At 35.3% G+C, this 17,003-nt stretch overlaps 1 protein-coding gene across 6 annotated transcripts in view; it reads right to left on the bottom strand.

The window, feature by feature from the left end:
* Positions 1 to 17,003, bottom strand: part of IL6ST (interleukin 6 cytokine family signal transducer) — a 52,086-nt gene that overhangs the window by 20,178 nt on the left and 14,905 nt on the right. For 2 of the 6 annotated variants that reach the window (XM_058732280.1, XM_058732291.1), the window contains 3 exons: positions 11,260 to 11,339; positions 6,228 to 6,533; positions 5,253 to 5,373 (listed from right to left, as the gene is read on the bottom strand). In XM_058732280.1, coding sequence (XP_058588263.1) covers positions 5,253 to 5,373; positions 6,228 to 6,533; positions 11,260 to 11,323 — 491 coding nt within the window. In that variant the 5' untranslated portion in view covers positions 11,324 to 11,339. Of the gene's footprint in view, positions 1 to 5,252; positions 5,374 to 6,227; positions 6,534 to 11,259; positions 11,340 to 12,634; positions 12,730 to 13,885; positions 14,127 to 17,003 lie in introns of those variants that run through there. The other 4 variants (XM_058732271.1, XM_058732256.1, XM_058732266.1 and 1 more) reach the window with 4 other exon arrangements.

The raw sequence follows: 17,003 nt of genomic DNA, 5'->3' as shown, positions 1-17,003 counted from the left end.
TGCTGAGTCATAAAAACCATTCACAGAAGAGTACACACTGTATGATTACATGACATTCAGAACAAGCAAAAATCTACAGTGAAGAAAATCTGACAGGTAGCTGCCCTGTGGGATGGGGTGAGACAGGGTGGTGGCTAGGACTGACTGGGAAGGAGCATAAGTGAACTTTCTGGGGGTATGATTATGTTTTAAATCTTGATATGAGTTTGAGTTACATAGCTGTATGTAGTAGCCAAAACTCATTGACTAATAATAAAGTATGTATTTTTTTTTTCAATGTTTTTTATTTATTTTTGGGACAGAGAGAGACAGAGCATGAACGGGGGAGGGGCAGAGAGAGAGGGAGACACAGAATCGGAAACAGGCTCCGGGCTCCGAGCCATCAGCCCAGACCCTGATGCGGGGCTCGAACTCACGGACCGCGAGATCGTGACCTGGCTGAAGTCGGACGCTTAACCGACTGCGCCACCCAGGCGCCCCAATAAAGTATGTATTTTTAAGATGCACATAAATTTTATGAAAACACAAAAGCTATGGGTGACTGTCTAATTACATTTAATTAATGATGTAAACACTGAAGCGTGTAAGGGTGAAGTATACTAATTTCTGCAACTCACTTTGAAATGCATTAAAAAAGGTGAAAAGAAGGATGCATAGATACACATCTGTGTGATAAAACAAATACAGTAAAATGCTAATTGCAGGATCTAGGTGATGGGTCTGTATAAATGTTCACTGCAAAGTTCTTCCAGCTTTGATAAAAACTGCTGTCAAGAACAGTTTGTTTATAATCAATTTTTACTTGTGTCTGCAGAGTGTGTCAGTCATGTCAAAGCCAGGTCTAGTACACAAAACCTGTCTTTGCAAAAAAAAAAAAAAAAAAAAAAAAGAATGGGAAATTTTATAATCAATGGATTGAGCTGACAACACACCTGAAACCACTGTTCAATCTTGGTATCAGAAAAGCAAAAATCCTCAGCCAAAACATCTGTTAGATCTAATCAAAGAATTCAGTAAAATTGTAGAATTCAAAATTAAAATACAAAAATCAGTAGCGGTATTTTTACATTTAAAAGAATTTTCTGAAAAAGAAATAAATTTATCCCATTTACAATAGCATCAAAAAAATAAAATAGAAATAAATTTAACTAGGGAGGTGAAAGATCTCTACTCTGAAAACTACAAGATACTAATGAAAGAAATCAAAGACGACACAATAAGAAAGGTATTCTGTGTTTATGAATTCAAAGAATGTTGTTAAAATGTTATCACCACCAAAAGCCATCTGTAGATTCAACGCAATGATTATCAAAATTCCAATGGCTTTTTTCTTTATACAAAAGTAGAGGAAAACACTCCTAAAATTTATGTGGAAACAGAAAAGACTTTGAATAGTCAAAGAAATCGACTTTTTTTTTTCAAATAAGTCTCAATTTTAATAAGATCCTCTACATACGCATTTGCTACTGAAAACTGAACTACCACAAAAAGTTTTTATTGTAATTCCAATTTTTGAAAACCAGAAAATCTAGCCTATGCACCCTGCCCTAATTATAATTATGCTCTAGCCAAACCGCCCAATATTCTCTATATATTCCTCCTGTGCAAGTTACTTGGCTTCTAATTTGATGTTAGGTTTTCTTGTTTTTTTTTTTTTCTTTAAATGTTTTTATTTTTGAGAGAGAGTGTGTGAGCAGGGGAAGGGGACACACACACACACACACACACACACACACACACACACACACACACACAATCCAAAGCAGCTCCCAGCTGCCAGCACAGAGTCCTACTCTACAAAGCTCTAGTCTGATTCCTAACCCAAATGAGCCACCCCGGAGCCCCATGTTAGATTAACCTATCTTAATGACTTCAGGCTTCTCAAACAGATAAGCAACACTCAAAACCTATTAGTGCTTCCTTGGGTCATATCAAAAAGTGAAACTAAAGTATATTTAAGTCATTCAAATGCAAACTACAGGATTCCTCTCAAATTACAGGTATCAAGGTAGAAAAGACAAGACAGAGCTAATATCATAGACTGTCAAAATCAACTAATTATGCTAACTAATACTTGAGTAGGAAGCCAAGAATACCTGACAGAGAAGACCCTCTTCACAATAAATAGTGCTGGAATAACTGGATATTCACATACAAAAGAATGAAATTATACCCTTATCCTATACCCTTCACAAAAATTAACTCAAAAAATTGAAGACTTAAATGTATGACCTCAAAACATGAAACTCTTAAAAGAAAACACAAGAATAAAGCTGCTTGACATGGATCTTGGAAAAGATTTTTTTGGATACGACACTCAAAGCCCAAGCAAAAATAAAAAATAGGTAGGCGGAACTACATAAACTAAAAATCTTCTGCACAGAAACCATCAACAGAGTGAAAAGACAACCTAAAGAATAGGAAAAAAATATGTGGAAACCACAGATCTGATAAGGGGTTAATATTCTTAATATATAAAGAACTCATCCAACTCAACAGCAAAAAACCAAATAACCCAAATAAAAAATTGACAAAAGACCTGACTAGATTTTTCTCAAAAGATGATAAATGGAAGGGCGGCAGGTACGTGAAAAGATGCTCAACATCACTTGTTATGAGAAGAATTTTAATTAAAACCATAATAAGATACCACCACATGCCTATTAGAAGGGCCATCTTCAAAAAGGTAAGAGATAATAAATGCTGGCCTGCATGTGGAGAAACGGGAACTCATATGCACTGTTGGTGAAACTGAAAATTGCTACAGACACTATGAAAAACATTATGTAGGATCCTAAAAAAATTAAAAATAAAACTACCACACATGATCCAGCAATTTCACTTCTGGGAATACATCCAAATGAATAAAAACTGCTAACTTGAAAAGATATCTGCACACCCTGTTCACAGCAGCATTATTTGTAACAGCCAAAGTATGGAAACAACGTACGGGTCCATCAATGGATGAATGGATAAAGAAAGTGTGGTTTATATACACAATGGAATATTATTCAGCCATGAAAAACAAGGATCCCACTGACACATCATTTTCTTTCCTTTATTCACAATGCAACTCAAATTTTAAAGTTTTTTTCTGCATTCAATAAAAGGGAAAAATCAGCAATTTTCAAAAACTTTTGTAACCACAAATAACATATAATTTGCATACTATCCAAGATATTCGCAATCTAAATTAGATGACAAATAACAAATCCAAGCAAAAAGTATGGACATGGACATAATAAAAGACTGGTGACTAAAAAATTAATCTTTTCCTTGTTTGCGACAACAGGGATAGACCTTGAAGGCATTATGCTAAGTGACATAAGAGAAAGAAAAATACTTATTATTTCACTTATTTGTGGAATCTAAAACAAACAAAAAGATAAAACTCACCCAAAAAAGAGATCAAATCTGTGGTTACCAAAGGCGGTGGGAGGAGCGGGGGGAAATTGGAGGAAGGCAGTCAAAAGGTACAAACTTCTAGTTTTAAGATACTAAGTACTAGGGATATAATGTACAACATGACCATAGCCAACACTACTGTATGATACACAGGGAAGATGTTGAATAAATCTTATAAGTTACCACAAGGAGAAATTTTTTTTCCTCTTTAAAAAAATTATACCAACATGAAAAGTTGGATGTTAGATAAACCTATTGTGGTAATCATTTCACAGTATATGTAAATCAAACCACCACGCTATGCGCCTTAAACTTACACAGTGATATATATCAATTATTTCACAATAGGAATGGAAAAGATAAAAATGACTGTCAGAAATAGTAGACATAAATTGTCTAACTGCTTATCACTCCAGTTTAAATCAAGATAAAAGGTGGTGTGTACCTTTAGGAAAAAAAACAGAGGAAAAAGAGAAAAAGAAACAAACACTATGTAGTGGTTCCTGACTGGAGGTATACACCACCCTTACAAATTACTTTTGAAAAAAAAAAAAAAGAAAAAGAAAAAGATACCACACACAAATCTGATTGTCTAGATGTAACAGCAATTTTTAGGAGGGCACAAAGGAACATGTTAAACAATGTGTAACTGCAACTTTAACAACTGAATTGCAAAGAAGAAGAAAGAAGAGAAAACCAGGTGGAACCTATGGTAAAGACAAACTTATAAAATGTTATTAATTTGCAATGCATAGAGATTATTTAGACTGTGATTTGAACACATGTAAAAATATATACGTATATTCATGACAGAGCACAGGTGATACAGTCAATGATAATGTCATAGTGTATGACAGATGGTAGCTATGCTTATGGTGAGCACTGCACAAGGTATACAGAATTTGAATCACTATATTGTACAGCTCAAACTATTTTAAAACTGTGTCAACTATACTAAAAAAATATTAAAAAGATGTATATACTTATATATCATGAGACATGATACTAACTGAAAATGCAACGATATACTGAAGTATTTTCAATTCTATTGCAGTATAATAATGGTATGTAGTTATGGGTACTTTAAAAAAAAAGTTTACTCAGTTTTGAGAGACAGAGCGTGAACAGGGGAAAGGGAGAAAGAGAGAGGGAGACACAAATTGGAAGCAGGCTCCAGGCTCTGAGCTGTCAGTGCAGAGCCCAACACGGGGCTCAAACTCATGAACAGTGAGATCATAACCTGAGCTGAAGTTGGCTGCTTAAACTGACTGGGCTACCCAGGTGCCCCAGTAGTTATGGGTCTTAAAAAAGGGTCCTATCTTTTAGAGATATGTACTGAAATATTTATGGATGAGATGATATGATGTCTGAGATTTTAAGATAATCTGGGGTGGGATATATATAAGATTGGTCATGAGCTGATCATTACTAGAGCTGGATGAAACACAATGGGGATTTATTATACTATTCTTTCCACTTTTAAATGTTTCAGATGTTCTAAAATAAAAGCTTAAACAAAATGTCTAAAAATCTGAGACACCTGGGTGGCTCAGTGGGTTAAGTGTCCGACTCTTGACTTTGGCTCAGGTGAGAAGTTCGAGTCTCACATAGGGCTCTATGCTGACAATATAAAGCCTGCTAGGCTCTCCCTCTTTCTCTGCCCCTTCCCTGCTTGTGCTCTCGCTTGCTGACTCTCAAAACAAACAAACAAACAAACAAACAAACAAGCATTAAAATGAAAAAATGTTTAGAATTTTGCATTTAATATTTCTACTTGAAGAAATAAAAACTCCACCACAAATGACTAATTTACTAAATTTAACATACAAAAAACAAGAACAACTTGCCATTCAGATTTTAAAGTGAAGTTTGTTTCCAGGTATGTTTCCCTTCCAGGATCCCACTGACACATCATTTTCTTTCCTTCATTTACAATGCAACTCAAATTTTTAGGTTTTTCTGGAGGCACTAATAGGGAAAAATCAGCAAATTTCAAAAAGCTTTTTGACCACAATTAACATACAATTTATATACTACCCAAGATATTTAAAACCTAAATTAGATGATAAATTAACAAACCTAAGCAAAAAGTATAGAAGACTGATGACTAAAAAACTAATCTTTTCTATTTGCACTCATACTTTTTAGATTAAATAATACATATTTTCTATAATAACTGTCATAACTCATATGTTTCAAATTAATTGTCTACACAAAATCAATTTTCATTTATAACTGGATATCAATATTAACTGATTTCTCCATGAAGTTTATTTTAATAATACTGCATATGTTATTAAAGGCATTTAAATGGAAACAAAAATAATTATATTTCTCTTCCTATTACTTTCCAAAACTCTGCTGGAGGAAAAGCAAATCCCAAAATTATGGTTTTGGGTATCCATAAATTTGATAATCCACTCTTGGGTCACACTAAGTTTATTTACTCTGACATAGGGTATTTCTTCACTTTCGCCAGTTAGTTGCTTTATATGTGCATCTTCTCAGCAATTAAGGGATACTGAAAGTTACTATGACTACATTCATAAACTTCAACAATGTTTTGTGGGTCTCATGTCAAAACATTTTTTTAGAAAACTGATGGATACCTGACTTTCATAAAAGAGAAAACTTATATTACTCTTCAGGCTTTTTGTATATTATTAATGCAAATATAGTTCCGCTTCAAAACTTATTTTTTTAAATTATGTCCAAAAGCCACCAAGCCAACAAACTGCCACATTTCATAAAATCCAACAGACGTTACAAATGTAATTCAACAGTCATAACAAAGTCTGAAATAAGGCAAAAACAAAACTTACAGCCTGAAATTATTCTGATTCCATAAACATTCTGATCAATCTGTCCAAATGTACGAATGTTGCAAGTGAGTTGAATATTTAATAAAGATATATCTGTAAATGTGACACTAGATGCTGTTCTGTTTATGGTGGTATATTGTTCTTTAGGAACAGTAACATGGTTTGTTTTCCAGAAAATGTAATTAGCATTTACATGAAAATAATCCATGCATTTTTCCTTTAGCACACAAACTGCAGTGAAATTAGAACCAAGTTGTACAACTGGAGATTCAGGTTTGATATGACCACATGGCTCTAGAAGTTCACCTGAAAAGGAACAACAGAAAATATAAAAATGGACTGAATTATTCTGGTACAAAATGGTATTTTATATCAAAGCAGTCCCTCAATATTGAATAAATTATCTCTAAAGACAGGAAAAAAGGAATACACAGTAAAAAAAAAAAACCAACAAAACATGGCCAGGATTCAATGCCTAAATTTGTAAAGAAATACACAAATTATAAGGCTAATGAAAAGAAAAATGTATGCAAGCTTCAGCCCTTTTGATAGTTATTCCAACTTTACTTTAGGAAACACAGACTGCCTGCAGCATGATTCAGACTTATTCCACCACCAATCCTGTTCCTTGATTCAGACCCAAGGTCTAAATTAAACCCTCCAGAAAAGAGGCAGTGGTAGGTTCTGCTCTCCAGTCCTGAATGGTGTTGGGCGGGTAGATGGGGGCAGGGAAGATAGTATGCATGTTCATTTAACAAAATTCAGACAACATAGTAAACAGCAAGGGAACAAAAAAACCATGGAGACTAGAACAAGATGACCAAATATATGTTTTAGCAGTAAGTATATGGGATAAAATCGCATATTAAAAAACAAAAAAATCAGACTGCATGAAAAAATAACTATACCACAACTATATGCTTTAACTATACTCAATTCCACGCGGATGACAACTAAATCCCTATCTCCAGCTCTAACTTCCTACTGTTTTCAATAGCTTGAAATACATATCCATGTGAGATTTCCTGTAAGTACTCTAAGGTGAACACATCTAAAGATATATGTACCACAGTTCCCTTTAAACTTATTATTTCTCTATCTCTGCTCAGAGCACCATGTGCATCCAGTGATCTAGGCCAGATAGCCTGCAGTCACCTTCAATGTCTCTAATTAGATTCCTCCAACTTCCAACTTAACAACACTGCATTGAGTCTTGTTGGTTCCAGATTCTTTTTTTTTTTTTTTTAATTTTTTTTTTTAACGTTTATTTATTTTTGAGACAGAGAGAGACACAGCATGAACGGGGGAGGGGCAGAGAGAGAGGGAGACAACAGAATCGGAAGCAAGCTCCAGGCTCTGAGCCATCAGCCCAGAGCCCGACGCGGAACTCGAACTCACGGACCGCGAGATCGTGACCTGAGCTGAAGTCGGACACTTAACCGACTGAGCCACCCAGGCGCCCATGGTTCCAGATTCTTAATATGTTTATCAACCACTTTCTTACCAGCCCTATTTTGTCTGCTGAAGCTCAGGCCATTACACCACGGCCTGACCTCCTTCCAGTTTATCCTGCATACTACTACCCGAGTTACTATTCAAAATGATCATGCTATTTCCCTATTTTAAATTATTTAATGGTTTCCTGCTACCATCAACATAAAATTCCCAACTACTTGGCATGATTCTAGCCTCACTGCCCAGAAATGTAAGGCCGCTTTCCCTAGAAAATCCCATTTGCCAATGGTTCTTGGGTGGTTACCTATCCTAACTGAGCTTCAGTTTTTTTCACTTGGAAAATGAAGTTACTAAACCAGTGTTTCTGAGATTAAAAATTACTTATGTAAAACATCTATCTCAATGCCTGATATTCAATAGTCCACCAATAAATGGCAGCCTATCATCATTATTAATCTCCAGAGACAATCAAGTCACACTGATAGGGTCTGGAAGGTTCTCTCAAAGTCATCAGGAAGAATTAAAAACAGTTTTTTGCAGTCAAAACTGTACTCCAAAATGGAATCCTGGACTCTCATAAAGCCTATAATGCTCAGAGTAGGAATGTGTATTTCTTTGTTTCAAAACTCATAATGTGGGATGTTTACATGACCTTGCTATTATTTATTTATGTTTACAGTAAGTCCCAGTGCATTACTCTAAACTTCCAATTGTATGGAACTTCATCTTGTGGGGTACTAACAAGTTACTCTGATAGTGGGCCAGTCCTTACAAATCCCTAGACGTCACTTTATTCCTTGGTAAAATCACTCCTATTTTACTTTCTCTAAAGTAATTATAAGGAACAGTAAGTACACAATACACTTTACAGAACTACATGAGACACAACTACAGGCTCAGTATTAACACTTTTTAAACACACAAAATAAGAGAAATACCAAAAATGAACAAATGTTCCAAAGTGAAGTACAGGTTCATTAAAATCATCCTATGCTAAATTAATACCATTTTTACAGGGCTACCAGGTTATTTGAGATTAAATTGTTTAGAAAGAAAGCATTTTAATTTTTGAGCATCTGAGAAAGTTAGTTGGGGTAATTACATAGACAAGATGAAGAAATGTGGATTAGAATATACTATAACATGTAATATAGCATGAACATTACAAAACTGTTATTTGGTTGTTCCTGAGTTACAAAAACAGAAATTCCATTGGTTCAAACTAAATTGAATCTTAATTGGTTGATTACTCAAATAAAAAAAACACTACAAAAAAAAAGTCAGCGTGAGAAAGGTCTTGAGTTGAGCAGGCTCAAGTGCCTGCTCTTAGCCCTTGTGCCAGATTGTATTTTCCAAACATGGTCACACCTATATATTTATCCCGTCCCATGTGCTCTTCTTACAATGTGACTGATACTCCTTCCACAAAGAAATGGGGTCAACTCCTGCCCTCAGATCTGTGTGGGTGCTAATGGCCCTCCGATCTGCCTCAGCTAATGGAGTGTACTATGTGACTTCCAAGGCTAGATCATTAAATGAATACAACTTTTGACTAGCTCTCTTTTTCTCTTTTAGAACATTTGTCCTTGGAACCCAGCCACACGTTGCTGGTGAGCCAAGGTCACATGGGGAGACTACATGCACTGTTCTGGCCAACAAGCCCAGCAAAGTCCTCAAACTACAGCCAGCATCAACACCAGACATATAAATGAATGTGCCTTCACATGATTCTAGTTCCTAATCTTAGAATACTCCAACTGAGGTCCCAGATATCATACAGCAAAGATGAACAGTTCAGCTATTTTATTCATGACACACAAACCGTGAGAAATAATAATGATTGCCATTTTAAGCCTAAAGTTTTAGCGTTATTTGTGAAACAGCAATAACGTGGTCCTGTTATTCTGAACATATTTATTGATAACTTGGCAGAAAACAGAGAGACATCCACACTTATCAAATTAGCAAAGGACAAGACTATGAAGGATTGACAACACTTTGGATCATAATGTTAGGATTAAAATTATACTGAAAAAATAGACCAGTAGGCTAAAACCAAGATAATGAACTATGCCAGAGAGGAAAATACTTCCCATTCAGGCTGATATGAAATAAATACAGGTAAGGGAGAAATGGCTTAAAAGTAATCCATGTGAAAATAACCTAAGAATTTTCACTGGCTAGTAGCTTAACATGAAACTACAGTCCATCTTAGCTGGAAAAAACTATGTTGATTGAATAAAAATGATGTTTAGATCAAAGTAAATTATAAAATTACTATACTCGGACCAAGTCCAGTTTTGGTACATTAAATTCACTTTTTTAAGTGTATTTTATTCGAACCTCAATAATAATTATATAATTACTATCCTTTTTATAATGTTTACTATGGGCCAGGCACCGTCCAGATGCCTTCTGTATAATAATTCATTTAATCTCCATAATAACCCTAGGAGTTAGGAACCATTATTATTCCCATCTCATAGATCAGGAAACTGAGGCACAGATTAAGCAACTGGCCAAAGTCCTACAGCTGGTAAGTGTGAGAGGTGGGATGGTCTAGTATTTTGAAGGTGCTATGGGCAACCAAGGGAAGAATGAGAAGTGTAATCAGCATGTACAGGGTTAGAAGCCAAGGCTGTAAAAAATAATTAGGATAACTGCGTAAGTTCAATTTGGGGAAGAGAGGCCTCAAGAGACACATAAACAAAGTCCTTCAATATGTGAAGAGTTGAACAGTGGGAAGAGAAAGTGGGAGTACTCTAGAACTAGGGTTAACGGGAAAACATTTCAAGGAGAAAAATTTGGGCTTCAGAATAAGGAAAGATTTCTCAAATAGCAACAATTTTCAAAATAAGCTTTATGACACTTAAAGTGTTCAAAAAGAGCTGCATTCCTAGATTTAGAAAGGGGATGATTTATAGCAGTGCTTCTCAAACTATCTGTGGTGAAAAGATCAGTATGGCTTTTTCTTCCCCCCAGTCTTTACAATCTTTGCTCTGTACCATTTTTGATGAGACAAGTCCAGGGATCACATGCTTGGGTATCATGGCTATGTCAAATTGTTAAGAACTTCTAACATTTATTCTTAATTTCTGTACTTAAGTGGACCAGTAACAACAACCAGTTCTCAGATGGGCATCACATTGTGGTCTAGTTTGAGCAGTACTGCTCCAAGTGACCTCTTTATTCTGGTATCACAATAACACTCCTGCTCAGTGATACCTTTGGCCACTAAATGTAACAGACTTTCCCCTATGTATTAATTGAAAAAAAACAAACAAAACCAAAACCCAACAAAACAATATATTTTTTCCCCTCCCCACCTTAAAGTTATTGCCAGTATATAGAAACAGCATTTAGGATTACTGGGTGACTGTTTCAACTCAAATTATAATTTACCAGTATTTTTACATTTCAAAATCATTTTTAACAGCATTATTCTCTCAATAATGATCCTAGAAAAAAAATAAAAATAATTGTATAATTATGAAACATAAGATTAATTATAAAATTATATAAAAAAATATAAACCTAATTTGTGATGCTGGGAGGAAGGGTATTTCATGAATCTTACCTACAGATTCAGTGGTGAAGAAAATAAACAACGCTTGCACTATCCAAGTTTTCAATGTCAACATCTTGCATTAGATATTTCTGTAAAAGACATACAATGGTATTATCTTTAATATTTTTTCTCTTACAACACATAATAACACAACTTCTGAAGCTCTTGCTTCCACTGTATAATCATCTTCTAAACGGTGATAAAATTTTATGAGGATGCAGAAAACAAATTTAAGTCTTCAAAACATTTTTCTTTATTCCCATTGGAGTTATGGCTAATAAAATAGTGATGGAGAACAACTTATACTTTAAGATCAATTAAAAAAGCAATACTGTTTCTTTTGATGTGTAGACTTGTACTATTAGTAAACACTATGTGAGACAATACTTCAGAGAGACAAATTTCTTCATGGCAAAACCCACCAAAACCAACCTCAAAAGCTATTCGCCAAAATGGAAAAAAAAAAAAGTTTGTAATTCATACCATGACCAAAAATACCCCTGATATATGGAGAATGCCTACAAATCACTAAAAAATTCCAACACCTAGAAGAAAAACAAGCAAGATGAGCTGAACAGACAATTTATAGAAAAGGAAATACAAGTAATTTAAACATATGAAATGATACTCTCAACTTCACTCATAATGAGAGATGCAAATTAAAACTACCCCAGACAGGAATACAAGATAAAAGAGACACGCTGGAAAACAATTTGGCAGTTCTTTACCAAGTTAAAAGCACATAATAACACTGGGCATTTCCACTCCTAAGAATGTATCCAAGAGAACTAAAAATACATGTCAACATGAAGACTTTTACTCAAATGTTCATAGCAGCTTTAGTCATAATAGTCCCAAACTAAAAAAAAATGTCTACCAACTGGTGAATGGATACACAAATACCCAAACAATCGTTTATCCATACAATAGCATACCACTCAGCAATACAAGGGAATGAACTAGTGATACATGCAATAGCATGAATGAATCTCAAAACATGTGGAACGAAGGAAGCCAGACACAACAGGCTATGTACTGTATAATTCCATTTACAGGATATTCAACAAATGGCAAAATTAAGGTGACAGAAGGCAGATAAAGGGCTAACTGGGGCTGAAGTGGGGAAGGGGAATAAATGTAAAGAGGCACAAAGGAACTTTCTGGGGTGATGGGAATGTTCTATGACCTGAGTATGGTGGTGACAAGACTACACATTTAATATTCAAATATTCAATAGTCAAAATTCACTGAATTGTGTTAAGAATAGTGAAAGCTCTAAGATTTTACCCTACTTGCAAGCTAACAAGTTAGCCTGCCAGTTCTATGGATACTGGCAGAAGACCTGAAACTCCTGTTGTCAGAGACAAAGGACCTGATTACTCACACCAGGAGCAGCATTTTCAGATTATCAGCATTTTCTTGCGCCAGTTGCCTGAGCCCCAATTCCGACACAGCATTGTGAAGAGAGTCAGGTAACACCTGTACACACAGTGGGTTATGTTACAGGAGAGAAGACTGAGCTTAAAAACCCAGATCTTTTAAAACGTCAGTAAGCATGCTTGCCTTTTACTCTGGAGGAAAACATTACCCTTATTTTTCAAGGTTGTAAGCAAACCTTCAAGAGACCTATGAGGAATTGTATCCTAACAAACTGTACAGTAAAAATTGATAAATTTTATTCTTTATAAATTAAAACTCAATTAAAAAAACCCAGCAAAATCTACTTGGACAAGGTGTATACCCAAAAGACATCAGTGCCTCACTCCTCTAAAAGACATGTACAGGAATGTTCATACAAGTTTTATTCATAAATAGTGAAAAGTAGAAGCCCAAAACCAGAGAAATGGCGGAACAGAAAAATTCAAGTAACTAAATCACAGCAATGAAAAAGAATTACAGGTACTCAAAACAAAATGACTGAATCTCACATACAATAGAGAAGAAAGCAATCAGACACAAAAAGTATACATGATTCCCTTTATACAAAGCTCAAAATCAGGCAAATGTAATATGTGATGACAGAGATCAGAATAGGAGTTATCTTTTTTGGGGGATGGAGAAGAGGTCAGTAGAGAGCAATCTGGGATGCTGGACATGTTCTATACTTTGGACTATGGTTATGGTCTGTGGACTTCATTGCATGTAAGTTGCACAGTAAAAATAGTAAAAAAATAAAACAAGAACTACCCAATATCATTTCTAGTTTTGGTCAAAAAATAAAAACTAAAAAATTATCAACAGTGTTACGACTGTTGAGACGTTGAGACTATGAGACTATGACATAAAGGCCGTCTCATACACTGCACATTACAGTATAAAATGGCATAACCTTCCCAATAAACTGTACACTTAAATCTGTGAATTTTATTATTTGTAAAGTAGAACTCAGTTATAAACCAAGAAAAGAACCTACACACAAAAGGCATATGCTCAGTTTTGCATTATCCATCAAAATTAAAACACCTATGTTTTAATCTAATGATTATATTTCTAGAATTTTATACTACAGATATGAGCAAAATGACACATATAGAAGATTATCAACTACCGCATAGTAAAAGGCTGAAGCAACCTAAATGTTCATGAATCGGGGAGCAGTTAAATTATAGCACATCCAAATAGAGCATACATGTACCTACAAAAATGAGAAAGCTCTAGATCCACAGGTATGTAATGATATCTAAAATACTGTTAATGTAGGGATGCCTGGGTGGCTCAGTCAGTTGAGCACCCGACTTCCACTCAGGTCATGATCTCGCAGTCTGTGGGTTCGAGCCCCGCGTCGGGCTCTGTGCTGACAGCTCAGAGCCTGGAGCCTGCTTGGGATTCTGTGTCTCCCTCTCTCTCTGCCCCTCCCCTGCTCATGCTCTGTCTGTCTGTCAAAAATAAACATTAAAAAATTTTTTTAAATACTGTTAATGTAGAGAACAGTGTATTTTTGTTATTTGTGGGAAGAAACCACAAAAAGGTAAAACACACAACCATTTCCTTATATATGCACAAAACACCTCTAGAAGGATAAAAATTCAAATACTGGCTGCCACAAGGTAAGACACCTAGGTAGGAGGGAGACTCTCTACCATATGCTAGTTGCACCTTCTATGTGACTTTAGTACTTAATCAAAAAAACTAAATTAAAAAATTTTTTTATGTTTATTTTTGAGAGAGAGGGAGAGACAGAGCGTGAGCAGGGGAGGGGCAGAGAGAGAGGGAGACACAGACTCCCAAGCAGGCTCCAGGCTCTGAGCTGTCAGCACAGAGCCTGATGCGGGGCTCTAACTCACAAACCGCAAGATCGTGACCTGAGCCAAAGTTGGACGCTCAGCTGACTGAGCCATCCAGGCGCCCCCAAAAAACTAAATTTAAATTAAAAAATTCTTGATGCATAAACTCTCCCAAATAACACTATCAACTTCTTGGTGAGGGCTTCACAGTACTATATTTGGAACAAAGTATTCTTTTATTAAATAGTAATACTAACTTGATTTTATGCACTCCCTTACCATGTAACAGTCACTCCATAAATGATATGTTCATGAACTATTTAGATTCTCCCAAGGTAAAGGTATAAAAAAAGTTAAGGTGCAGGAACCATTTTCCTCCACCTGTTGTATCTCTTATTTGCCAACTTTAAATAGTCCCATATGAAAAAACTCCACATCACTCAAGTGTTTATCAAAACAAAATAAAATATCAAGGCATGTTAGGAGAGCGATATGTGGTCATGCCATCCTGACCACCCCCACCAAGTACCTTGTTCACACTGTGCAGAGGACTCTCTATGGTTCCTGGAAACTGGCAATCTTTCTACTTTTGCACTATATTCTTACAACAAAACTCCAAAAGAAGAGGTTCCATGAAGGTATTTATAGTTACCACAAAGCAATTAGATTTATCTAAGTGGGGCCACAAAACACATTAAGTAAAGGAAAACAGGCAAAGTTAGGTTTCACATTTTTTAGTTAGAAAACAATGTTTCCTAATTTTTAAAGGATTGTCATTGAGATGTGATGAAGATACATGCATTACGGAACTTAATTTCATAATTCAAACCTAAGAGATGGAAACACAGTAGCACTAGCTAGAATTTTTTTTTTTTTTTTTTCAACATTTTTTATTTATTTTTGGGACAGAGAGAGACAGAGCATGAACGGGGGAGGGGCAGAGAGAGAGGGAGACACAGAATCGGAAACAGGCTCCAGGCTCCGAGCCATCAGCCCAGAGCCCGACGCGGGGCTCGAACTCACGGACCGCGAGATCGCGACCTGGCTGAAGTCGGACGCTTAACCGACTGCGCCACCCAGGCGCCCCAACACTAGCTAGAATATTAAATGCAATACCGCCAACTTAATTTTGGGGCTTATCTTGTTTTAAAATGGACAGAATTGACAGTATCCTGCTTATTGTTCCTGTCCTTTCAGTTTGTTGACAAGACATAGTCAATTTATAGTTCTATTATTAGCATTATCCTCCTTCATCTCTTGCAGAATTTTCCACACATATATTATAACCACATTGCAAACAATGATTTTCCTTGATATTTGCATGTTATTTTAGAAGATTTTATGAAGCTAAAACATAACTACTAACCACAGATACAGGGAATGTTTATTCTAAGCAATGAGTGGTTCTTCTGCAGTGGCAATTCCTCAACTGTGGTGGTTGAACACAGTAATGTGTTGAAAGGTGCTATAAGATGCATCACAAGTAATTCACAACTATTAAAGTAATAAAGTTAATAAATGATGTAAAAAATAAAATAAATTCAACACTGTCTCTATAGTTGATTGTTCCTATTCACTTTGATTCCCATGGATTTTCTCAAGTGGGAGAATACATGGGAATTATAATGGATAAATATTTAATAGCTTTGCCCTTTATAAATTATTTTTGTTATTTGTGGATTGTGATTTTTGAGTCTCTTGTTCATTTCACTTTGAACCAAGGACAGAATAAAGAAGCATGAATAATATGTATAGATTTAGATTTCATGAGAGGAAGAATGTCAATATAAACTTAGTTACTACAGTAACATTACTACTATAATTGCAGAATAGATGAACTACAGTTGCCAAATAGAAGGCAAAGTAATGTTTGTTGAGTAAGCTGGGCAGGGATGAAGATGGGAAAAATTTCAGTATGGTATCATGTATACATAGTACAGTGTTACTCTGAAAAATCTGCAAAAAATCCATCAAACTTATGTTATATTAGCTAATTATTATTTTATTTATTTTTTAAAGTTTATTTTTGAGAGAAAGAGAAAGAGAGCACATGCAAGCAAACGGGGGATGGGAAGCAGACTCCAGGCTCTGAGCTGTCAGCACAGAGCCCAATGAGGGGCTCAAACTCACAAACCATGAGATCATGACCTGAGCAGAAATCGGAAGCTTAACTGACTGAAACACCTAGGCACCCCTAACTAATAATTATTTTAAAAATTATCTGGCTCTGCTCTATTCCATTAGTACTAATTACTAATTCCTTTTTTTAAAATTTTTTATTTAATTTTATTTTTTTTTTATGAAATTTATTGTCAAATTGGTTTCCATAACTAATTACTAATTCATAACTAACATTTTTATACTACTGTTTTACATTATAACAAGTGCTTTTATGTAAATTATTTCACTTGACTCTCCTAATATCCTAGAGAAGCAGGTAGGTAGGGCAGGGGTTACTATTTTTTTATGAGTTTATATTTTTAGAACAGGTTTAGATTTAAAACAAAATTGAGAGGAAGGTACAAAGAA

The sequence above is a fragment of the Neofelis nebulosa genome, chromosome 1 (assembly GCF_028018385.1).
Source record: "Neofelis nebulosa isolate mNeoNeb1 chromosome 1, mNeoNeb1.pri, whole genome shotgun sequence".
Lineage (NCBI taxonomy): Eukaryota > Metazoa > Chordata > Mammalia > Carnivora > Felidae > Neofelis > Neofelis nebulosa.
Note: the sequence above shows the minus strand (reverse complement) of the source record. Positions and strands in the feature narration are given on the sequence as shown.